At 37.4% G+C, this 24,683-nt stretch overlaps 1 protein-coding gene across 3 annotated transcripts in view; it reads right to left on the bottom strand.

Annotated features, from left to right (window-relative positions):
- abcc10 (ATP-binding cassette, sub-family C (CFTR/MRP), member 10) overlaps window positions 1–20,438 on the bottom strand; it is a 28,495-nt gene extending 8,057 nt beyond the window's left edge. For 2 of the 3 annotated variants that reach the window (XM_028017371.1, XM_028017372.1), the window contains exons 1-17: window positions 20,238–20,438; window positions 17,947–18,161; window positions 15,568–16,900; window positions 14,327–14,554; window positions 13,098–13,254; window positions 12,256–12,407; window positions 10,193–10,272; window positions 9,939–10,110; window positions 8,754–8,852; window positions 6,357–6,546; window positions 4,918–4,995; window positions 4,536–4,721; window positions 3,796–3,934; window positions 3,488–3,680; window positions 1,708–2,051; window positions 907–1,076; window positions 671–831 (exon numbers count right to left, since the gene is read on the bottom strand). In XM_028017371.1, the coding sequence (XP_027873172.1) occupies window positions 671–831; window positions 907–1,076; window positions 1,708–2,051; window positions 3,488–3,680; window positions 3,796–3,934; window positions 4,536–4,721; window positions 4,918–4,995; window positions 6,357–6,546; window positions 8,754–8,852; window positions 9,939–10,110; window positions 10,193–10,272; window positions 12,256–12,407; window positions 13,098–13,254; window positions 14,327–14,554; window positions 15,568–16,900; window positions 17,947–18,122 (3,858 nt within the window). In that variant the 5' untranslated portion in view covers window positions 18,123–18,161; window positions 20,238–20,438. Of the gene's footprint in view, window positions 1–670; window positions 832–906; window positions 1,077–1,707; window positions 2,052–3,487; window positions 3,681–3,795; window positions 3,935–4,535; window positions 4,722–4,917; window positions 4,996–6,356; window positions 6,547–8,753; window positions 8,853–9,938; window positions 10,111–10,192; window positions 10,273–12,255; window positions 12,408–13,097; window positions 13,255–14,326; window positions 14,555–15,567; window positions 16,901–17,946; window positions 18,162–20,237 lie in introns of those variants that run through there. The other variant, XM_028017374.1, reaches the window with a different exon arrangement.
- Window positions 20,439–24,683: the final 4,245 nt, after the last annotated feature.

Here is a 24,683-nt window from a genome sequence, read left to right as displayed (position 1 = left end):
TTAAAACAGAGTTGTGTAGTAACTAGATATATTTACTTGAGTAACATTTTGGGGAAAAAGAAAAAGTACTTTTAGGAGTATTTTTACTACGCTGTACTTTCTACTCTTACTTGAGTATTTTTATTATGAACTATTTCTTCTCTTACTTGAGAAAAATTTCAGGATTTTCTACCCACTGAATGAAAACAAACATGTTTTAACCAAAAATCCATCAGACTCAGACACACACCTGGAGATTGTGCTAAAGTTTCATAAGTTTTATTTTGAAAGAAACTGATTTGGAAAAATGTCCTTTTGCCCGATTTTATTTTGTAAATCTATAAATTATTTTAATTTCAATCTGAGTTCAAAATACCAAAATTTCTTCTTAACTTTATCCATCTCACTATATAGTTTTTAAATATTAAATGATTGACAATTTGATCAGTTTCTCAGTACTTGAATAGACTTTTTACCAAACACTTTTTTACTCTCATTTGAGTAATTTCTTGGATGGCTAATTTTTACTTTTACTTGAGTAGAAATATGTTGAAGTAGAACTACTTTTTCTACCCACCTCAGTTTGTAAGTACGTTTTGTTTTGTTTACTAACTACTATGATATTTGCACCAGAAACTAGACAAAAATACTTGGTAAATTTTGTGTTTCTGCAGTGAAGTGTAGCTCTTACCTGGGCGTTGAGTTGCTGTGGTTCAGTTGGTAATTCAGTGGCGTATTCCTCCGTCCTCTCCACACTCACCAGCTGCATTTCCGTCTCTGTGAAGCTGGATATGAGGCCAGACAGCAGCTGAGTGATGGACAGCGCGTAAGACAGGGCCAAACCCAGCAGACCTGAGCAGAGCAACAGCAGCCAGTCAGTCTGAGCAGCAGAAACCACCTCCTTTACTGGTGTCCGATCTGTCCCACCTGGATCAACAACGCTGTACTGGTGCTGGATGACCGCTATCGCTCCGAGGCCCGTCACCACGGCAACGCCGATCAGCTGCAAACGGATGTCCAGCCACTGCATGGCGGCGTTGCTGGCAAACAGGCAGCGCTGGTACTGGTCCAGACGTTCGAAGTTCTCCTCCCTGAACCTGACACAGGGGAAATCACTCCAGATTGTTCTTCCTTCTTCAAAACAGAGTCACACATATGATTATGGCTGAAAAATTAGATAAACGTTTCACATAAGCCGATATCGATAATTATTGATTAGGATTTTTTTTTTGTTTTAAATATTTGAAATATTGCCAAACTGGTGGCTGACATTTCCTCTTTTATTCACAGTTTTCACTTCACTGCGGGTTTTTTTGTTATTTTTAAGCAGTTAAAAGGCAGAGAAGCAAAATCTTAAACTGTTACTGCGCTAGTTGCTCAACAAGTAGTTGCTAGGTAACCACATATTACTCAGCAGGTTGTTGCTAGGTAACCAAAGGTTGGTGGAGTTAGTTGATTCCACCAACCTTGCTTAGCTAGCTGTGAGAAGTTTAGCGGCTAAAACTTTTCATCTAGCCACATCCCCCAGAATGCTTTGCGGTTCTGGATCAGAGTTCAGTGAAATTACTGAATATTCCATCAGATGTATTATCTATTGATATTGATCATGTGTTGCTGAAACATTGACCAGTCAATCATTTCTTAATACTGATGAAAAAGTTCTGGTTCCACTGGGAGATTGTTTCGCTTATAACAGGAGAAACGTTACTGTAATTCCCGGCCTCCTACCGGGCAGCGCTGCAACTCGCCCTGATGGTTCCCAGCCCAGTAGTCGTCTCAGAGAAATGCGAGTAGATTGGCGACAGGGTAAGGCTGCAGAGGCGCTTCAGCTCCCGGGACGTGTGTCTGTAGAAGTTCTGGATCCGGTAGTAGAGCAGAGCCAGGGGCAGCAGCGGCACCAGCACCCAGGGCAGGCCGTAGCTGATCACCACCAGCATGCCCAGCAGGTTGAAGACGGTGGCCAGCAGGATGTTCAGGATGAACGGCAGGCTGTCGTCCACGCTGTACAAGTCTGAGGAAAAACGGTTGAGAATGCGACCCAACGGGGTGACATCGAAGAAAGTCACCGTGGCCTGGAGAGGAACACAAAACAGGTTTTCTTTACTCTGTTTAATAGCAGGAATATACCGATTGAGGTTTTTTTGGCCAATCTCTGATTATCGATATTGTAAAAGTCTGAAATGCCAATTCCAATTTTGGCCGATACCCTTTTTTTTTGTCTGAAATGTGGCTTAATATAACAAGAAAGTCGCTGAGTTGGCATCAATGTTGTGACTATTGTTAACTGCGAACATGCAGATATGACCTGGTGGGTTGGTCTGTCCGTCAAACCGCTCTAACAGGAGAACAGAGGTGGATCTTTAGACATTTGCTGAGGTAGGTAAGATCAGTGGATAAGATTGGCTTAAAAATAAATATAAAAAATTAAGGAAATCGGTATCAATAAATCAATGCATGCCTATTTCATAGTTCTCATTCAACTAAGAATGTATATTTTAATTTAACTTGTTTTAACAAATCTTGTCTTATATTTGAGGAAAAGATTAGTACCACATTTTTTCCCCTTGGAATTATAATTCTGTGTCAATTTATGCTAAAATCCAAATAAATAACCAAACATTCTTAGATATACATCAATTATGTTCTGACTATATGAAAATAATCACATTACTGTTTCTTCCTTGTTATAGGATTAGTAAACCTGTACTTTATCCACAATAAAAGCCTGCCCCAAATTTGGCAAATTTGAGATTTATGTCAAAATTCTGATAAAAAGTACAAATTATGCAATTATATATCTTTGAAAAGCATAAGTGGAGCCTCATGCACACCCAACAAGGATGCAGCAAAACACTTGTCTTTTCCAGCAGCCATTGTAGAGTGCATACAGCGGTAAATCCAGCTGAGCAAACGTTCCAGAACTCAGCTTGGGTTGCTAGGCAACAGGCCGGGCTAGGCTGGGGTTCATTTCTCAAACACCAAAAAACATAAATTTATTGCCAAAAAAACAGTGAGTGTTTTTTATGCGCTTGAGCTGTTTTTAGAAGCAGCGGAGACCCAAATGGAAACATGAAAACGTACAAAATTAGAATTTTTCATAATACGCCCCTTTAAGAAATTCTTTAGAAATGAAAGCTTATTATCTATGGAGGGCTAGCTTGGCTTATTATGCTATTGTCATTATATGAGTTGAAAACGGATCTCAAAATAACAATATATTTTATCGCAATAATTTCTGGGATAATTTATCGTCTAGCAAAATTTGTTATCGTCTCGGGCCTGTACCCTTTTCTTCACCACTTCACAATTGTACACGAACACACAATCCACTGTGTTGAGCTCTCATGTAAAATCCCAATAAATCACACTGAAATTTGTAACAAAGGACAAAATGTCAAGAAGTGTGAATATACTATCAAATCACTGCTTTTAACTGATGTTTTCTACTTAGCAGTCATCCCATATAACCGCTAACCGTTAGCCACTGCTGCCAAACGCCGCAGCGTACCTGGAGGACCCGGTCCAAAAGCCGGTTGTGGATGGCAGAAGCAGCACAGATGACTCCGTAGGCGAAGAGGAAGGCCCGAAGCGCTGTGAACACGGTGTTGAAGGCGCCTATGGAGCTGTAGATGGTCAGGTAGAAGCTAACGTTGCTGGTGGCGTTGGTGGAAACAAAAACCTCCACAGAGGGCAAAGGGCTTCTGGATGGAGGGAGGAAAATATATTTTTTCAGGGAATTCAAATTTTTTAGTTAAATAATATTTATACCGAGTTCTTCATCTTATTTAAAGGATTTTTTCAATTTGAATAACTTACATCAAGCGTCCAGGTGAGAAAAGAAGGACTTGAGGAGGAACAAGACCGACTGAAGACGAATCGTTCGCAGAACTGGAACCGTTGGTTTTCAGTGAGGAGATCCAGTGGGAAAGCCACCAATCAAAAACGTTCTTCGAGGCTTAAAACATAAATGTACAGAGCACAAAATTAATAGCAGATATTATCGTAATTTGTACAGATTGTATTTCTGCTACAATCCCCCATTAAGAATATCTTAAAATTTCCCAATAGTGTTGCCTGTATTTTCTGTTATGACTGAATCATTAATTTATTTATTTGTATTTAAGTTTGGTGGGATTTGGAATGACTTTCAACGCTGCAGGGTTTTGGTCGTAATGTTTTGACAGGATTGCAGAAACAAAAATTTATAATTTTGATAAATAACTTGATTCTAAATGGAAAATATGTTATTCAGAAATATCAGCCACAACTATACAACTTTATTTTTTTTACACATTACTGACACTTTAAGATCGTTTTACCTTAATTTCTAAATATTCTTATAATTTGTCTACTGTATTTTAGTCCTAAGATCGTCTCTCATCGATGCTGTAGATTGTCCCAGACCCACTGTTGTTTTTTGTTTCTTATATAATCACACATAACGTTTGCTTTCAGCCCGACTGCGTTGAGATTCGACTGCTATATTTTTTCCTGATTATTTTCTAGTAAATAAACATTTCGAGTCAGAGCAGCGAGTCTTTTTTGGTCTTCCAGACCTTGCATGAGGAGCAGAGACATCAAGATGGCGGCGGCCAGGATCCCACCCACAGCAAACCAGTAGGTCCTGTACACTCCCCACGCCAGTCCACCCACTCGCTTCTGCTCCGCGCCCAGCAGATCAGGATCGTCGTCCACACAGAGATCAGGGAGAGGAGCCAGCTCATCCTCACTCTGCTGCTCATCTGGTTTCAATCAGGAAAATAAAACAGAAATTAGATTCTTATCCTGCAGCATCAGGTTAAAGTAGCTTTCATTTAGTAGCTACAGCTGATTCAGCACACAGTTTTATTGTCTCAGCTAAAGTTAAAGTATTTAGTATTAGAGATGATCCCTAATCAGAGATTTATTCTGCAGGATTCGGGCAGGACCTCATCGTACCTTTCTGATCTGCTTTGGGATCCTTTTTCCCCATTTTTGGCTCAGACTGAATCAGAGGGAGAATCTCCGCTGGCGTTCCTGTAAAACAAAAAGTAACTGCAGAATAAAACTACAAATTCTTCCTCCATGTCTCTGGTTGGACTAAAGGATTACAGTAATATGGTCACAGTGACTGAAACAAAAACTAAAATTAATCTATAGTGACTCAGGAATCGTTTGAGATCAATTCTTTGCGTCACAAAATAAATATGTTTACGGCACTCATATGGTAGCGCAGTGATGATTTAAGAAAAAAAAAGTGATCTTTTTTTACGTCAAAGTATTAGGGCCATGCTAAGAAAAAATAAACAAAATACCAAGAATAAAGTAATAAAATTATAAGAATAAAGTAATAGTATTATGACAATAACCTCATGCAAGTCATAATATTACAAAAATAAAGTCATGTTTCAAGAATAACGTCACAGTAGTAACACAAGAATAAAGTCATAATTATATGAGACCAAAGTCAGAATATTACCAGAATACAATTAAAGTAAATACTACATCTGCATCAAATTATTATCTTATTATATTATAATAATCTGATGTTGATGTGTTGACAGATTAAGTTTTTTCTTATTCATAAAACCAAAGAATAACTTATTTTTTTCAACCTTCCTCATTTTACCACAGTTTTAAGACTGTTTTTTTGTGTTGGAGTTCCCGTAGTACTGCAACTTTATTCTTGTAATTTAGTCTTGGGTTTTTTTTCTGGGCCAGGCCCTAACACTCCGTCGTGTTTTTCATGGTATATCCAAAACTGTAAAAAATGCTGCACGTTTTCTGTATTAAAAGTAAGGCATCTAGTTTTCAAATTCATTGAGGTTCCCTTGAACAAATGTACTCTCAGTTATAAAAACAGGATTTGGGTCTCTTTGTAAATTTAACAAAGTTTAATAAAACAATAAAAAAGCTGATTTAAGTGAAGCAAAGTCAGAATTTGAGTAAATGTCTCTGGATTAACATGGCTCTTTATATTAGAAAAGCTTGTGTATACAAGGAAAAACTGAAATTTAGGGTCCCGCGACAAATAATGCGTCAATATATCCACAGACTTGCTTTGACATGATTCCCAATCTGATTGGCTGATATAAGTTTTAGTTTTGCACTACACTGCCCCCTATGGGTTTGGCATGTATAAAACAACGCTAACGGGTGTATTTGTGTGGCTTCATGTGGATAAAAATATGTAAAAAGACAAATATAATGGATACAATATTATTCATTGTAAGAAAATTATTTCTGTAATAATTTTACTTGAACTGCAGTTTGGGGACACAAAAAAACGAGTTCCCGACTTGCTGTGACAGCTTAAAAACTTTAGCCAGAAAGAAAGACATAGCGTCTCAGAACGTAGAAACAACTGTAGTCTTCAGTAAACAGAGTTCAGCTGCTACCTGTTTTAATTATGGTTCCGTTGTCCATGAGGATGACCATGTCGGCTCTGTCCACAAACTCGATGCGGTGGGTGCAGAGGATTCTGGTCTTCCCTTTGAGGAGCTCCAGGATGCATTTCTTCATCAGGTGTTCAGCCACATCTGTGTCGACCGCTGCAAGCGGATCATCCAGCAGGTAGATCTCTTTGTCCTTATGAGGAGGCCAGAAAAAAAGATGGAGGCTCACATGATTACAACACTGATGTGATGATGTGTCGGAGAGAGTAGGAGCTTCTTAAAGAGACAAAGCCCAATTTCAAACTGGCAAATTACTAAGGCAGATTTCCTTTAAGCATATATATATATATACACAGCATATATATATTAGGGGTTGAACCAATTAGTCGACTAGTCGACTATAGGACGTCTCGCGAGTTTTTACATTTTATGTCGACTAGTCGCAGTCATGTGATTGCCGGTGGTGACAGCCTGTGCTGATCTGACAGCACAGTATACGTCACAAGACACAAGAAAAATAAGTTAATACATTAGTTTAAATGATATGTAGATGGATGCATATTTGTGGTTTTACAGTGTTTTTAAAAGGAGATGCAGTTGCAGCTGCAGTCCACTACAAAACACGAGCCGTCTAAAACTCGCCCCCTTCCCGCTAAGGATGTCACTTAGCCGGCTCGAGAGTGTCTTTGTTACGACGATCTAACTGATACATTATGATGTTATGTTGCTGATTAAATAAAGCTCTGTGGTAATGACAGCTGCTGATTAAATAAAAGCCTGTAGTTGGTAATGACAGTGTATACTTGTCTGACATATATATAGCCGTGAGTTCGTGCTAAGAATGACACTTCGTGCTTAGAAGTGTCATCAGATCAGCTGTCAGAAGTGTATGACACTCTGACAGCAGATCTGACAGAACACTGGCTACAAAATGGCGTCTTCAAAACAGATCGAGGACCCGTGAAAACGGGTAATAAAGCCTGTACGTTACTCCAAAGCTTTGCGTCTTGCGTTGCTATGACGTCACAATGACTAGTCAACTCGACATCGACTCGACTTTTATCATGTTGACGTTGACTAGAAAATATCTTAAATCGTTCAATCTGCTGAGTCAGCAGAGCTTCCTGCCGCGCATCGGGCGGAGGAGAAGCAGGTGGTTTCGTTGAATTCAGCTGTAACCAAACGGGATCCGTTCATAACAAGTTTGGCTTGTGATGTTCCAAAAGCACCATGTAGTCAGTGTGATCATTTGACTCCTATAGTAACTATCCAGAGATCATCAGCATCAGCCGGTGTTTAGAAAAAAAAAGTCAGACCCGACTTTGTGCAACAAACTTTTCCCCGCTGCTCACGAAGAATCTCCATAATAGACTTAGTAAAAGCAGGAGAAGGGGAGAGTGTGTGTGTGTGTGTGGGGGGGGGGGGGGGGGGGGGGGGGTCGTCAATATTTGCCGTGAAAATAGCTAATAAAGCCTCCAAGTAGTTGTGAAGGGTTTTTGCGCTTACGTCACTATGACGTCACCGCGACTAGTCGACATCGACTCGACTATTATCATGATGTAGTCGACCTTAAAAAATATGTAGTCGTTCAACCCCTAATATATATATATATATATATATATATATATTTCGAATGACACCTTATGGCAGCAGTCATAAACATTCATAAAGACTCAAATCAAACCAAAGTTTATTTTTACAGCACGTTTCAGCAACAAGGCAGTTCAAAGTTTTTTACATCATAAAAACACAAAAATACAAAATCATAAATCACAGTCAGCAACATTACATTTAGTCAAGTGCCATCATTAATGTTTCACTGATTATGTTTCAAAAAGCAGCTGGGTTTTTAGTCTAGATTTAAAGGAACTCAGTGTTTCGGCTGTTTTGCAGTTTTCTGGATGTTTGTTCCAGATTTGTGGTGCATAGAAGCTGAATACTGTTTCTCTGTGTTTGGTTCTGGTTCTGGGGATGCAGAGAACCAGAAGACCTGAGAGGTCTGGAGGGTTGCTATGACAACAGCAGATCTTTAATGTATAGTGGTGCTAAGCCGTTCAGTGATTTATAAACTAACAACAGTATTATATATAATACTAATATTTTATCTGTTTTTATCATATCTGCTAATCCTCCCTTCATTCCCCACACATATAGATAGCCCTAGCCATGATTAGCTTTCAGCTACAGTTGTGCAGATGCTAGATTCAGTTTTTATCAGAGACCTTTGAGTTTCTTTGCTGGTTGTTTCATGGAGTTTCTAACTCCTGGACATGCAGGTGAAACTTGATCTGATCTGTCTCTGTTTAGTGGATGTAAGAACACTAAACAAGAGTGTGAGTGTAAAACTTTACCTTAAATATAAACTGGTTTCTAAATAAAATATGATTATTATTGACTGACCATATAAACCGCTCTGGCCAGGGCCAGCCTGGCTTTCTGTCCTCCACTCAGAGTCACTCCGTTTTCTCCCACTTCTGTTTTATCGCCGTTTGGTAAAACCTGCAACAACACAAACGAATCCCAGTCAATTCACCACAAAACACAAACTTATTTCGACCTGAGCTTCACCTTTTCATCACACCGCAAAAAGACAAAATCTTACCAAGTGTTTTTGGTCTAGTTTCTAAAGCAAATATCTTATTACACTACAAAAAGACAAAACTAACTTAGAAGTAACTTTTCACCGAGATACAGAGATTTTATTTTAAAGTAAATAATTCTTTAATATTAATGAAAAAATACTAGTTCCACTGGCAGATTGCTTGATTTATTATTATACATTTTCCCATGTTATAAGTAAAATTATCTACCAGTGGAACTAGTACATTTTCATCAATATAAATGAATTATTAACTTAAAACAAGCTCCGATGTCTTGTTGAAAAGTTACTTACATGTTATTTCAAGTGTACTAAAATATTTTCACTACAAATTGGACTAAAAATACTTGGTAACATTTTGTGTTTTTGCAATTTACTTCCCATTTCCAAATTCTGCACATAAAAAAATATCCTTTTATATTCATATCATATATCAATTTATCTGCCTTAATACACTGTCACTACGACTAAGCTCTATTTTGCATATTTCTACTTCATGGACTGAGTGGGGTTTGAGAATCTTTTTTAACTGTGACTTAGTTTGTTTTTATCTTTATATGATTCATATATTGTGTCTGAAATACAGTAAATAATGGTGATGAATATTTGGGCTTTTAAATTTAATACAGAGAGATTATTACAAAAAAATACTCAAAATCATGTCCCTGAATACTTTATATTCCCTCATCAAACAACAAGATGCTACACTGTAAAAAAACATATCTAACTTAAAATACAGGCAACTATCGCTGTCGGTATTTTTACCTTAAACTAAAGGCGTTTTTTACAGTGTACTTTAAATAATTGGATGTTTGAATCAATGCACAGATGGTACAAAACATAAAATGGGAGACAGCTTCATTCTGAATGCCAAAAAAATTTAAGAAGTGGCAAAATGACGAACACAACTTGGAAACAAATAAAAGAATCAATAAGAAAATGCAGTGAAATTACAGTTTTTTTAAATAGTTATGAGAAAATCGTACATCGAGGTCGTCAGAGAGCGCGCAGGCCTCGATCACAGCTTGGTAGAGAGCAGCGCTGTAGTCTTTTCCAAACAGGATGTTGTCTCGTACTGAAGCGTGTTGGATCCACGGTTCCTGAGCGGCTAAACCAAAACCAGCCTCTCTGTTTGCCACATAGAGAATGCCACTGATTCTGCAGAGAGGAGGACAATTAAATACTCTCAAATAAAGCTGTGAATTTAACTCCATTCTGCAGATAGAAACAGTTTCGGTACCTGTTGAGTTCTCCAGTGATGGCCGCCAGTAAGGAACTTTTCCCACAGCCGACTTTCCCCACAACAACCACCAGAGAGCCCTGAGGAAAACACACAATGCTGCTCACATGGACACCAGAAAAATGAACAGATTTGACAAAAACACAAAACCTTACAAAGTATTTCTGGTCCAGTTTCTAGTGCAAATATCTAAGTACACTTGAAATAAGACAAAACTCATTTACAAGTAACTTTTCAGCTTGTTTTAAGTAAATAATTCCTTATTATTGATGAAAAGGTTTTAGTTCCACTGGCAAATTATTTCACTTATAACATTTTTTTATGTGGAACTAAAACTCTTTAATCAATATTAAGAAATTATTGACTCTAAACAAGCTTCTTTATCTTGTTTAAAAGTTATTTATATGTTAGTTTTATCTTGTTTAAAGTTTATTTAAAAATGTGCACTAGAAAGTAGAGGAAAAAAATACTTTTTTTCTATTTTATGATCAAAGAAGATTTCTATTTTGTGTTTTTGCAGTGTTTGACGAACTATTAGTGTTACCCAAATACTCTATTATATTTAAATTTATTGCACCATTATTAGCTCCAAGCTAATGATTATGAATTTGATCTGACTTAAATATAAACATTTTGCATTTACAAACAAAAGCAGACACATTCAAAAATAAGGACAATATACACTGCAAAAATACAAAATCTTACCAAGCATTTTTTGTCTGTTTTCTAATGTCTTACTACATTTGAAATAAGACAAAACTAAATTATAAGTAACTTTTCAGAAACAAATAGGAGCTTGTTTTAAGTAAATCATTCTTAATGAAAAACTACTAGTTCCACTAGCAGATTATATCACTTATAGTATGAGGAATATGTCTTGTTATAAGTTAAATTATCTGCCACTGGAACTAGAACTATTTCTTATTCAATTAATTTCTCAACACAAGCTTCTATATCTTGCTTAAAAGTAACTTCTAAGTTAGATTTGTCTTATTTCAAGAGTAATACGATATTTCCACTTGAAATAAGAAAAAAAATACTTGGTAAGATTTAGCATTTTTGTTGTGCAAAAGTAAAAAAAAGCAAAAAACAAAAAAACAATGTGGTGGCTAACAAACATAAACTTGTCCAGAGAAGGACAGTCAGGATGTAGACAGGAAAAATGAACAAAAACCCACAAAAAACTAGAATTACAGCTGCTGTTAAACTGTTCATTTTAACTTAAGCAGATTGAAACCAGAATATCACAATGTTTCCATTTTTTTTCATTAAAATAATTGAAATTTTAACTGGATTAATCATAATGAATCGATTATTGAAATAATCGTCAACTAATTTAGTAATCGATTAAACCCCTAAAGACTCAATAAACCTCCATTTGCTTGAAGAATAAACATATTTAGAGCAGCAATAAAACTAAAGCTGCACAAAAGAGATATACCTTTCATAAATAGATTTTAAAAAATGCTTGTCTGTAAATATGTTCGATCCAAAACACTTTGAGTTGCATAATTTTGAAATTTTGTAAAAGAAATTATCTCAATTAGATGTTAAAAGTTTTTTTATTGAATCCTTTGCTACAAATGATCAAACATACACTAAAGGAACTTATATTATTGCATTTTAGGCAATAAAATGTTTATTTTCTTATTTGAAAAAGGATTTAAATCATTTATTTTATGTATTTCTAATATTATATAAGATAAGCTTAAGCTGTTAAATAAAAAAATCTGAATGTGAAAATTTTTTTGTGATTAGTCAATTAATCATCGATTAATTGTTAGCTGCAAGTCTAAAAATAATACATATTATCATTCAATGTAATGCAATTCTCACTGATTTATGTGAAACCAGTCAAAGTTACACAACATATTGCTGTTTAATTGTTTAACATGCATAATGTAATATAAAAGTGGTTGGAATGTAAATAACTAAAACTTTGGAGACACGTCTTGGCTACATCTCTGATCCATGTATTTGTCTTAACCAGTTCTGCAGGAATGTTGAAGAGCAAAAAGCCAAGAAGGAATGAAGACAATCAAAGCATGAAGCAACAAATCCACCTTAGTTACATGTAGATTCAAGTTTTGCAGCAGCAGACTTCCTGTCCCAGCTCCACTTCCTGTTTCTCCCACTTCACCGCCGTCGGGCAGCCGCCAGGAAAACGTGGCCTGGCTCAGCAGGATGGACGTCTGGTTGGTGTCTTCAGAAGACACTGTGGACAAATAATTCATGTTTCAGCAGAAAAAAAAAACACCGATTAAGTCTGTTACAATAAGCAATAAATCAATTAATTATATGATCAATTAAAATGAGCTCAATCTTTATCGTTTTTCTCTCTTCACCCAAAGAGAAAAATTATGAATAATTGATTTTTATTGTTACAATAAATCAAAATTATTATCACAATAAGAAATCGATCATGATATACAATACAAAAAATACAAACTTCTACTTCACACTGGAACTAAATAACAATTTTAAATGTTGTATTTTTTTTTTTTTTCACTGTTTGTTCAATAAACACCAATAAAATTAAAAACTTGATTAAATACAGTTACGATAGAGTTTAAAGATATAAATCACACTTCTTTATGTGATTGACTTATTTAATCCTACCCTTATCTCAATATAATGAAGTATTTCACTAACCGACTCAATAATGAGCCAAAATCTTTATTTAAAAGCATGTTAAGGTTTTCATTCAATTTACTGCACTAAAAGAACAACAAATTAAACAAAGTGATTACAAACTGACTCATAACAGGACAAGAAAATTTACTGACCCAGATTAGTGATAATAATTAATTCAGATTTAATCATCTAAATGAAAATGATGATGCTCATTTCAATGACTGATTAATTGCTACAGGTTTGTGTATTAGATAAAATAGCAGAATCCCACCCTGGGTGTAGTAGGCCTCCAGATCCTGGTTGGTCAGTTTGAAGTAGCGCTGGAGTCGCTCCAGAGACACTTTGGCCTCCAGGATGCTGTTCATCACCCAGGGGAAAGCATTGAGAGGCGTGATCAGCATTCCCACCAGCGCCACGGTGGTGAACACCTGCAAGGGGCAGGAAACCTCAAAACCTTCTAAATGCTCCATTTTCATATTTTATGGACCCCCAGCATGTTATTGTTTACATCCACACAGCGCTGGAGGGAAAAAAGATAATTCTTCCATGTGTCATCTGTAGCCGCGCTGCTGCGGTGAAACAATCCCGTTAACTAAATGAAACCTGGAGACGTAAGAATTATTCATTCAGTGCAGTGCGCCACAGCAAAGGGGAAAATAACGCAGAAAAACCGATGAACAACTCAAAACTACCTTTTTTCTCGCTCTCTGTGTCGGATACGCTGCAAACTGCTCGTTTTCCTGACACCAAAAAACTTTAACTTATTGCCACAAAATAGCTTTTTTTTTTAAAAGGTGACCTTAAACAGGTTAGGATACATAAAACATACATAAAGCCTGTTTCAGAATGTCTTTAAATCCAAATAAGCTGCTGCTGGCCACACCGCCCAGCTCAACGTTTATAATCACACGTAAAAAATGGCTGCAAACAGATGCGCAATTGTACAGCTGTACATCTTTGAAAAGCAGACGTGGAGCTTCGTGCACAGCCAACAAGAACGCAGCAAGTGGTTTCTGGATGGTAAGTCAGCAACAAAACACTTGTCTTTTCCAGCAGCCACTGTACAGCCCATACAGCGGTGAGACCAGCCGACCAAATGTGTTGGAGCTCAGCCGGGGTTGCTAAGTAACGGCGCAGTGTGACTCAACAATCAGGATGCTTTTGAAATGTCTCATTTTCCTAACAATGGCTGGGTGTTGTTTTCAAGTGCCTGGGCTGTTTGTAGAAGCAGTAGAAACAAAAATGGAAGTATAAAAACATTCAAAATGTAAGTATTGTATAATAGGTCCCCTTTGAATAAAGGTTTATTTCCATTTGTTTTGCTTAGTGAACACGGTTTGTCTTTGAGTTTTCAATTTATGTATGAAAGATATTATTATTGCATCTCAGTGTGAGATTCCTAGTTGAATAAAATCCAGAAAATAAGGTGTCATAAACGTCAACTTCACATAAAAGCATAATAACATTCGAGACAGCCAGTAGAGTAAAAATTGTTTCTACCTTAGCGGCTGTTAGCTGGTGTCCAAGCAGCACGTATATGACAAAGGTGAGGACACAGATGATGACAGGCAGAGCGGCCCAGATGTACACACACATGGCATCCAGGTACTTGAGGTTCTTGAGGTGTGCCAGCTCTTGTTCCCGACACCTGGCCACCTTCTGGGTGAAATGAGGCTCCCAGTTGTAGAACTTAATGACACGGATGCCAAAGAGGATCTCCGTCATTAACTTTGGAAGAAACAAAAAGCCTTTTAGGTTCTGAAACGCAGGGTTAGCAAACCTCTCACTCAGTAAAATTCAAGAACTTTTCAAGCATTTTCATGATTACGTTTTCAAACTTTTCCAGTACCACACTTTGGAGATAAAAACAATACAAATGAACTAAAAAAAATATCAGTTCACGATTATATAATATTACTTATTTTTTGTGGTAGTTTTCTACAGGGTAGAAAATTATAGAAAACATTCTACAGTTTTCTACAATTGTTTTTGTTTTAAAATGTCTCTCTCACACCTTTTACATCTGACTGGTCTGAAAACAAAACACTAATTTAACAAAAACTTTTATTTCAATCACACAGATCGTTATGTGACAGACTTAGATATGATGAGAGTTTGGTAATAACTAGTTCTATTTACCTGAGCATCGTTTATATAAAAAAAAATACTTTTAGGAGTACTTTTACTGCGCTGTACTTTTTACTTTTACTTGAGTAATTTTATTATGAAGTATTTCTACTCTTGAGTAAAATTTCTGGGTTCTCTACCCAATGAATGAAAAATAAACATGTTTTAGCTAAAAATTCACCAGACACAGACACACACCTGCAGGTTTTGTTAAAGTTTTTCATTGAAAAAAAACTGATTACGAAAAATGATTTTGTTATTTTTGTTACTTATATGAATTATGTCATTTTCATCCTTAAAATACCAAAATTTTCACTTAACTTTATATTTTAGTCTGTCTGATGATGCAATTATTAAATATTAAATGATTGATAATTTCATCAGTTATTCAAATTTTTTACCAAATACTTTTTTACAACTTGAGTAATTTCTTGGACGGCTACGTTTTACTCTTACCTGAGTAAAAATAGGTTGAAGTAGTACTACTCTTACTTTAGTACAATTTTTGGATACTCTATCCGCCTCTTGATATTATATGACAAGCCAGTATGATAATAACATTCTCACAGTAACTTCTAAAAGTGTTGCCCAAAACAAAAAGATGAATATCTCACCTTGACGCGGTCGTCTTTGTATTTAAGCATCTGCGTGTTGTTGCTAAGGATACGGGAGGCGAGGAACTTGTTGAACGGCACCAGCATCAGTGCCACACCGAGTCCCCCGAGGAAAGCTGCACCAACCTGGAGGTTCAGCAGATAGAGGGTGACAAAAAAGCAGAAGGGCAGGCTCCAGAGCTCGTGGAAGCTGTTGAAGAAGTTGAGAACGCGGATGATGTCGGTGCTCATCTGGTTGACCACTTCTCCCAACGTGAATTCGGTCAGGCTGCAGCTGCTCACCTGCAGGGTTTTGTCGTAGAAGGCCGACATAAGCGAGGCGGATGCCAACAGAAAAACTTTGGAGATCTGAAAGGTGTAGATGTTCCGGAGAACAGAACCTGCAAGGGTTGTGGCAAAGAGGCCCAACACACAAGCAACGCCTTGACTGAAAGGAGCCTCCTTTTCTTCAATGAAGTTCACCAGACTGCTGAGTAAGAGAGGCCCTGCAAACGTTGATAAGATCACCATCACCTTCAGCACACCCAGGAGGTAGAACCGCAACCCAAACGCCTTGTGCAACACTCTCAACAACCCAACATCCCCCTCAAGCTTCAACAGCTCCTCCTTAGAGTCCGAACCGTTCATCGGTTGAGGCCACTGGTCCTGCTGGTCGCTTCTTTTTGCCCCTTTTCGACACCTTTCCCAACACTGGTGGAAATATCGCCAAACAACTCTGGTGCGCAGCTTCCAGGGAAGGTGATACACATGCTGTGGTCTTCCCAAATCTCCCTGCCGACCTCGCCTAAGCAACGGATTCAACCAGAGGTAGAAGAGCCGAGACAGGCAGTCGCTTCCGTCCTCAGCGACTATCTCACCTGTGTCTGGCTCTGGAAGGAGTGGGGAGCCATCCACTGTGTTTATGTTAAGGGTGTAATCAGCCTCACCGATGCAAGGAAAAGCAAAGGCAAGAAGGTAAACGAGTAAAAGAAACGCCCTGACTGAGGTGAGGACCAACCTGGTCAGTTTAATTGGTTCTGTAAAATATTCCTGGCTGTCGTAGTAGATCATCAAGGTGATGACAATGTTGGGCACCAACAGGAGAGTGATAGCAAGCAGCAGCGGCGGTCCTCTGGTTCTCCTGAAACTAGACCTGAGTAGCACTGCGATGGCGCTACAGTGGACCAGCCACGCCAGGAGGGCCGAGCCGTCAGCCAAGACATCCAGGTACATGTCCGCCTGCTGGAGGATGCCCACCAAGATGGCGTCTGCGGTGAAGAGTAGCGCGGCGAGCAGCGCCGAGACCAGTCGGAGCGTCCAGCCACACGGAGCCGACGTCTGGAGGAGGTTGCTTCTGAAATACAGATAAAAAAGTGAAATATTCATATTTATTTTTTAGTTTATTATTATTCATTTCATTAATTTTTATTATTTTTTGGAGTCCATTATTCTGAATGTGTAAACATGATCTTATTTTAGTAATATTAAAGATGTGAAGTTTGTAAAAAATTGTTTATTTATTCGTCAAATTTATTTTTTGGGGGTTGAAAACCCGGCTGTCATTGCTATGGAAGTTCTGTTCTTGGCAGTTGGTGGTTACCATAGCAACCAGTAACTGACAGCTCCTCCCCCTTTTTCTGTTGCCGTCTGTTAACTGTGGTATATATCAGGATCAGCTCCGTTTCTTTTACATGTATTATATTTTAACACATACTTTAGACAAATTTATTTATATACAGGGTTTTCTGTGTAATTTTTACATATACACATTTGGTATATGTTTTTAATTGCTATTACAGCTAATGTTGTTCATTTTAGCAGTGTTTAATTTTACTATTAAATGCTGTTAACTGCTCATTGGGAGCTATTACTGTGTGGTTTGTTTAGGGTTATTTAATGTATTTTATTTAATGTACAGGGGCAGAAGCTGCTGGACTGATGCTAACCACCAATTTGATTTCCTCTGTTAGAATAAATACAGTAAACCTGAGTGCGTCTGTTGTGAAGTCAACCTACTGGACCTGAGACGAATAAAGAAGTGCTACAGATGCACTGATCCACTTTTTTCACTTCCAATACAGATACCGATATCTGAGGGTTAGCATCGGCCAATACAAAAAACAGTGAAGAATTGACTTAAAACGTTTCTTTTTTTAAAACATAGACATAAATGTACTAAATTACACATTTATTTGGACCTCGGGAATAGTAATTAAATAATAGTGTTTTTTGTTTTAGATTTTTGTCTAAATTGTTAAACTTGCATTTTTATTTAACTTTATCATAAAATAACTTTACGTCTACTAACTCATTCACTTGAACCACGTATTAAAACAAAAATACATTTTAAATATTCAGGGATGTGTATATAAGGTAGTTAAAACTGGGGATCAGACCTACCTAGCCATGCTAAGGTAGCAGGCGCTGAAAACCGCCATCCCAGCGTGAGGCAAGGCTCCAAGGACGAGCTGGTTGAAGCAGGGACTGAGGTTCCCATCCTGCCACAGAGGAAAAGGGTCGTCCTCCGGCGTGTGACACAGGCCTGAGACCAGCTCAGAGAGCCAGGAGTCCCTCATCCTGACCTCCTTTTAGACGGACGCCATTTCAAAACACATCTGTAGAAAGAGAAAGTGTGCCAGAAAAGAGTTGTTTTTCTTTATAGGTTCATACAGGTGGAGGTCACTAAATATCATCCAAAGTAAAATTCAGTATGCAAAACCTAAACTTTATAAATTCATCATACATAGGAGGAATATATACATTTCTAGAGTTTGGGAGTAACTAGCTACATTCAGGGAGGAGTACTTTTAGGAATATTTATACTACGCTGTATTTTATACTTTTACTTGAGTAATTTTATTATGAAGTATTTCTATTCTTATTTGAGTAAAATTTCTGGATTTCTACCCACTGAATGAAAAACAAAAACGTTTTAACCAAAAATTCACCAGACAGACACACACCTGCAGTTTATGTTAAACTTTCATAAGTTTTTTTTATTGAATAAAACTGATTTGGAAAAATTTTCTTTTACCTGAATATTTTTGTTGTTGTTACTTATGAATTCTTGTTATTTTTGTCCTTAAAATACCAAAATTTCCACTTAACTTTACATTTTGGTCCATCTGATGATGTAATTTTTAAATATTAAATGATTGATAATTTGATCACTTAATCAGTACTTGAGTAGACTTTTTACCAAATATTTTTTAACTCTTGAGTAATTTCTTGGACATCTACTTTTTACTTTTACTTGAGTAAAATATGCTGAAGTACTGTTACCCTTACTTGAGAACAATTTTTAAGTACTCTGTCCACCTCTGTATATTTCCACAGTTTACATATCATGATTTAAGAAATAAAAGTCAGTTTCTTGGAAGATTAAAAGTTCACACAAGAGCAAGGAAAAGGTATCTTTAAAATAGAAAATCATGACCCACATAATCACGGGAAATACGGCGAACTTGATAGCTGTCGAATAACATCATGCGTGGAAAATTAGGTGGAAGGAAAAAGTGTCTTCTGAGCTGAATGCCTAATTTTATTTTTATGTCAATGTCAAATTTATTTATATAGCACTTTAAAAACAGGTGTAAAACTGCACCAAATGCTGTACAAGAACGACAATAGCACAAATTGATAAAAAACTGAGTATCAAAACACTACTTCAAATAAATGCCAAAGAATAAAAATGAGTTTTGAGGAGCGATTTAAAATGATCCAGGCTGTGGGCAGATCTAATTTGGAAAGGTAGATTGTTCCATAGAGTAGGACCAACAACCGAAAAAGCCCGATCTCATTTCCTCTTAAGTCGGTCCGAGGAACTGTCAGTAAAAGCTGATTATTTGAACGTAGGGTTCTGGACACAGACTGAAATTGTAAAAAGTCCCCAAGATAAGGGGGAGCTAATCAATTTAAAACTTTATAAGTTAATAAAAGAATCTTAAAATCTATTAGATAATCTATCAGCCTGGTTGCCTGGCAAAACAGATGGGCAATTGTTGTATTAGAGATTTTTTTTTTTAAATCTCCATAAGTAAAATCATCATGACAACAATAATTGCAATATTTGCTAACCCCAAACGACAAAATTGTCGGGTTGAGAGCAGCAATAAATATCAATATCTTCTACTATTTGCAGGCTAAAACTCCAACTTAGTCTGTGTGGTGTGCTGAAACGGTCTATTCATTTATATGCAACTTTTTCCTTTGGTTAATTGTTTTCTTTCTTTTTTTTTTTTTTTTTTAAATAAGAGCAGTATTTCTGTTTGCGGGGCTTTGATTCAATTTAATTAAATTCAAAATATTGCAGTGGAGACCAATCCCAGCCATACAACCAGAGAAGACTACCACAAGTTTTTAAGGACTTTTTTTATCATTACTTTATCACTATCGTAATAAAACACATAATATTGTGATAATATTAAGTAGCCAAAAAGCAAAAATGTGTTAATTTAGCACACTGACACGGACCCGGCTGTTAAGATTTTAAACCAGACGTGTCACAATTATGTCAACAAAGAGAGCTACCTGGATTGCTCAACTAGGCGAATTATCAAACTTTTTCACTTATTTATCAAGTTGGCTGGTTGCAAATCAAATAACCGCTGAACTAGAGATAAATAAATCTAACACCAGTTATAGAAAATCAGCTCAGAAGTCTACTCATACAACCGGTGTTATAGTTCTACCTGTAGTGGTGGTAAATGGCGACTTCATCCGGGTAGCATCGGCAATCTGGGTTTCCGCAGAATGCCTTATAAATCCTCTGAGTGGGAGAACTTTGTGCTGGTGAACACTATGGACATTAGATGTCCTCTACGTTCATGGCAACCATCATAGATCAAGACAAAATAGACATGGCAACCACGGTAACTGTCAATAAAGGACCAGGACAGGCTAGCAGGAAGAGACATTTAGCTGCCCTCATGATTGCCTGTTTTGTTTAGCAGCGTCTACATTCTGCTCAAAAAAATAAAGGGAACACTTAAACAACACAATATAACTCCAAGTAAATCAAACTTCTGTGAAATCAAACTGTCCACTTAGGAAGCAACACTGATTGACAATCAATTTCACCTGCTGTTGTGCAAATGGAATAGACAACAGGTGGAAATTATTGGCTATTAGCAAGACACACTCAATAAAGGAGTGGTTCTGCAGTTGGGACCACAGACCACTCCTCAGTACCTATGCTGTCTGGCTGATGTTTTGGTCGGTTTTGAATGTTGGTGGTGCTTTCACACTCGTGGTAGCATGAGACGGACTCCACAACCCACACAAGTGGCTCAGGTAGTGCAGCTCATCCAGGATGGCACATCAATGCGAGCTGTGGCAAGAAGGTTTGCTGTGTCTGTCAGCGTAGTGTCCAGAGGCTGGAGGCGCTACCAGGAGACAGGCCAGTACACCAGGAGACGTGGAGGAGGCCGTAGGAGGGCAACAACCAAGCAGCAGGACCTCTTTGTGTAAGAAGGAACAGGAGGAGCACTGCCAGAGCCCTGCAAAATGACCTCCAGCAGGCCACAAATGTGCATGTGTCTGCACAAACGGTTAGAAACCGACTCCGTGAGGATGGTATGAGGGCCCGACATCCACAGATGGGGGTTGTGCTCACAGCCCAACACCGTGCAGGACGCTTGGCATTTGCCAGAGAACACCAGGATTGACAAATTCGCCACTGGCGCCTTGTGCTCTTCACAGATGAAAGCAGGTTCACACTGAGCACATGTGACAGAGTCTGGAGACGCCGTGGAGAGCGGTCTGCTGCCTGCAACATCCTTCAGCATGACCGGTTTGGCAGTGGGTCAGTAATGGTGTGGGGTGGCATTTCGTTGGAGGGCCGCACAGCCCTCCATGTGCTCACCAGAGGTAGCCTGACTGCCATTAGGTACCGAGATGAGATCCTCAGACCCCTTGTGAGACCATATGCTGGTGCGGTTGGCCCTGGGTTCCTCCTAATGCAGGACAATGCTAGACCTCATGTGGCTGGAGTGTGTCAGCAGTTCCTGCAAGATGAAGGCATTGAAGCTATGGACTGGCCAGCCCGTTCCCCAGACCTGAATCCGATTGAGCACATCTGGGACATCATGTCTCGCTCCATCCACCAACGTCACGTTGCACCACAGACTGTCCAGGAGTTGGCGGATGCTTTAGTCCAGGTCTGGGAGGAGATCCCTCAGGAGACCATCCGCCACCTCATCAGGAGCATGCCCAGGCGTTGTAGGGAGGTCATACAGGCACGTGGAGGCCACACACAATACTGAGCCTCATTTTGACTTGTTTTAAGGACATTACATTAAGTTGGATCAGCGTGTAGTATTATTTCACTTTAATTTTGTGTGTGGCTCCAAATCCAGGCCTCCATTGGTTAATAAATTTGATTTCCAAATTTATTAACCAATCACACATTTTTGTGTGATTTTGTTGTCAGCACATTCAACTTTGTACAGAACAAAGTATTCAATGAGAATATTTCTTTCATTCAGATCTAGGATGTGTTATTTGAGTGTTCCCTTTATTTTTTTGAGCAGTATATATATATATGATGATATCCAGTCATATATATATATATGACAATATGTCATTGTTATCAGAATAACAATGACAATCTCAAACAAGTCAATAACAAATATTACAAAAAAGAATATCGCCACTCCTACTGTTAACAGATCTAATTAGAAACAAAGGCTAAAGCAAAGTATTAAAGTTAGTGACAAAAATTAATTAAAGGGGGATACTAACTGAAAATCTTCCATTAACTCAAACAATTTAATTGCGTTTAAATTTCGTTTACAATTGTTCACCAACAATTTATAAAAACGTTTTAGGTAGTATCCCTAATGTCCTCATTTTATCAGTTAAAAACAGTTTACCTAATTTCTCTATTCCTAGACTCCATAAGATTCAATTTGAGCATGTGGACATTAGAGATAATAAATGCAACAAGTTTTTGAATCAGTATCCTATTAATATTATGTACCCAGGAAGAACGAAAAGCACAAGTCTATTACAAAATGTTAACAAATCTATGATAGTCAAAATTAGGACAAATTATTTGAAATTCCCAATTCCTCCCAAATATAAAGAATTACATTTTAAAATAATTAATAACATATATCCTTCAAATGAGTTCTTAAGAGAGATTTAATTTTAATGTTGAGAATTGTGGTTTTTGTAAAACTCAATTGGAAACAACTAAACATTTGCTTTACGAATGTAAAGAAGTATTAAACTTATGGGATCAACTTCGTACCTTTCTGTCTTCTAAAGCAAAAAATGTGGATTTTATTTCCTTACCAAACATTCAGTTCGGTTTATCTATAAAAGAAAAAAATTAGGAATTTTTAGTCAATGTTCTAATGATTGTAACAAAATTTTATATCCATAAATGTCGCTATGCAAAATGCTCCCTCTCAATCTCTGCTCTCCAAAACAAACTTTCCTTTATTAAAAGGTGTCTGAGAAAAATGCAGAATTTAAACGCAATTAAATTGTTTGAGTTAAGGGAAGATTTTCAGTTAGTAGCCCCCCCTAATGAATTTATTTTCATTTTTTTTCCCCCATTAACTTTAATACTTTGCTGTAGCCTCTGTATCAATTAGATCTGTTAACAGTAGGAGTGGTGATATTTTTTTGTTTGTAATATTTGTTATTGACTTGTTTGATATTGGCATTGTTATTCTGATATATTAAATAAATAAATAAATAAATAAAAAACAAATTGTTAAGAACTGTGAGCTGCGCTGAAGTAAATAAAAGAGAGAAGTTCAAATACATGCTGAGAGTGAAACTCCTTTCTAAAGGTGAAGATATATCAAAAATTTCAAAAGAAAATAAAAATGGGAGACCGCGGATAATATAGGAAATAGCGCCCCCTACATTTCCGGAGTGCAATGGTCCCATTTCCAAATAAGGTATGTGACTGACAGTGGTCCGTCCCCGCCCCTTTCTGTTTGCTGCAGCCAGGTCCTTCTCTCTATATTTATATTTGTCGGTTCAAGTTTAGTGCAAAAATATTGTATCAATCCCAAAAGGGAAATTAATGTTGTTTTAACTCATATTAATTAAAAATGTTCAAAGAGTTGATACAGATGCTAATAATGGCTGGGGGTTGGAAACATTTGTTTAATGACAATTTTATGAAGAGGATTGTCAATAATTTTCTTGATTTTATTAAGATTTTTTCTCTGCACCATAATCTCCAGATCTAGTCCCCAGAACAGAGCATTCTTTGTTTCTTTTAAATCAGCTTTAGCCTTTTTATCTGGTTACTTTTTACTTGTTTTGCATATTTGGAATGAAAATGACTCGGTATTATTAAAAAAATGTCCAATTATGGGGAAACATTAAAAAAAAATCCATCCATCCATCCATCCATCCATTTTCTGTTCACCCTTGTCCCTAATGGGGTCGGGAGGGTTGCTGGTGCCTATCTCCAGCTACGTTCCAGGCGAGAGGCGGGGTACACCCTGGACAGGTCGCCAGTCTGTCGCAGGGCAACACAGAGACATACAGGACAAACAACCATTCACACACACACTCACACCTAGGGAGAATTTAGAGAAACCAATTGACCTGACAGTCATGTTTTTGGACTGTGGGAGGAAGCCGGAGTACCCGGAGAGAACCCACGCATGCACAGGGAGAACATGCAAACTCCATGCAGAAAGACCCCGGCCGGGAATCGAACCCAGGACCTTCTTGCTGCAAGGCAACAGTGCTACCAACTGCGCCACTGTGCAGCCCTAAAAAAAAAAAAAAAAAAAAAAAAAAAAAAAAAAAAAAAATCCAACATTTTAATTGTTAAATAAAAAATAATTACTATCTGTAATCATTTTAAAAGTATGAAAAAATATTTTTAAAAGAAATATAATTTGTGAAATATTTTTATATTCACATTTTCTGCACATGAAAGATTCTATTTATTCTGCAGTCATTCTTTTCAGTCATTCTTTTAACATACATGTTATTCTAATGTGCACAAATAAGAATTTTCTTTATTCACAGGTGCAAACAGAAAACTGAAAGGAGAAGATAAAGAGCACATTTAAAAGACCAACTACAACCTCACACTGCTCCCACCCAAATTTAAATGTTTCCTAAAAATACAGATGATTTTTCACCTCTTTTCCACACCA

Source organism: Xiphophorus couchianus, chromosome 5 (genome assembly GCF_001444195.1).
Source record: "Xiphophorus couchianus chromosome 5, X_couchianus-1.0, whole genome shotgun sequence".
Lineage (NCBI taxonomy): Eukaryota > Metazoa > Chordata > Actinopteri > Cyprinodontiformes > Poeciliidae > Xiphophorus > Xiphophorus couchianus.
The sequence above is the reverse complement of the archived record's forward strand: the minus strand, read 5'-3'. Positions and strand labels throughout refer to the sequence as shown.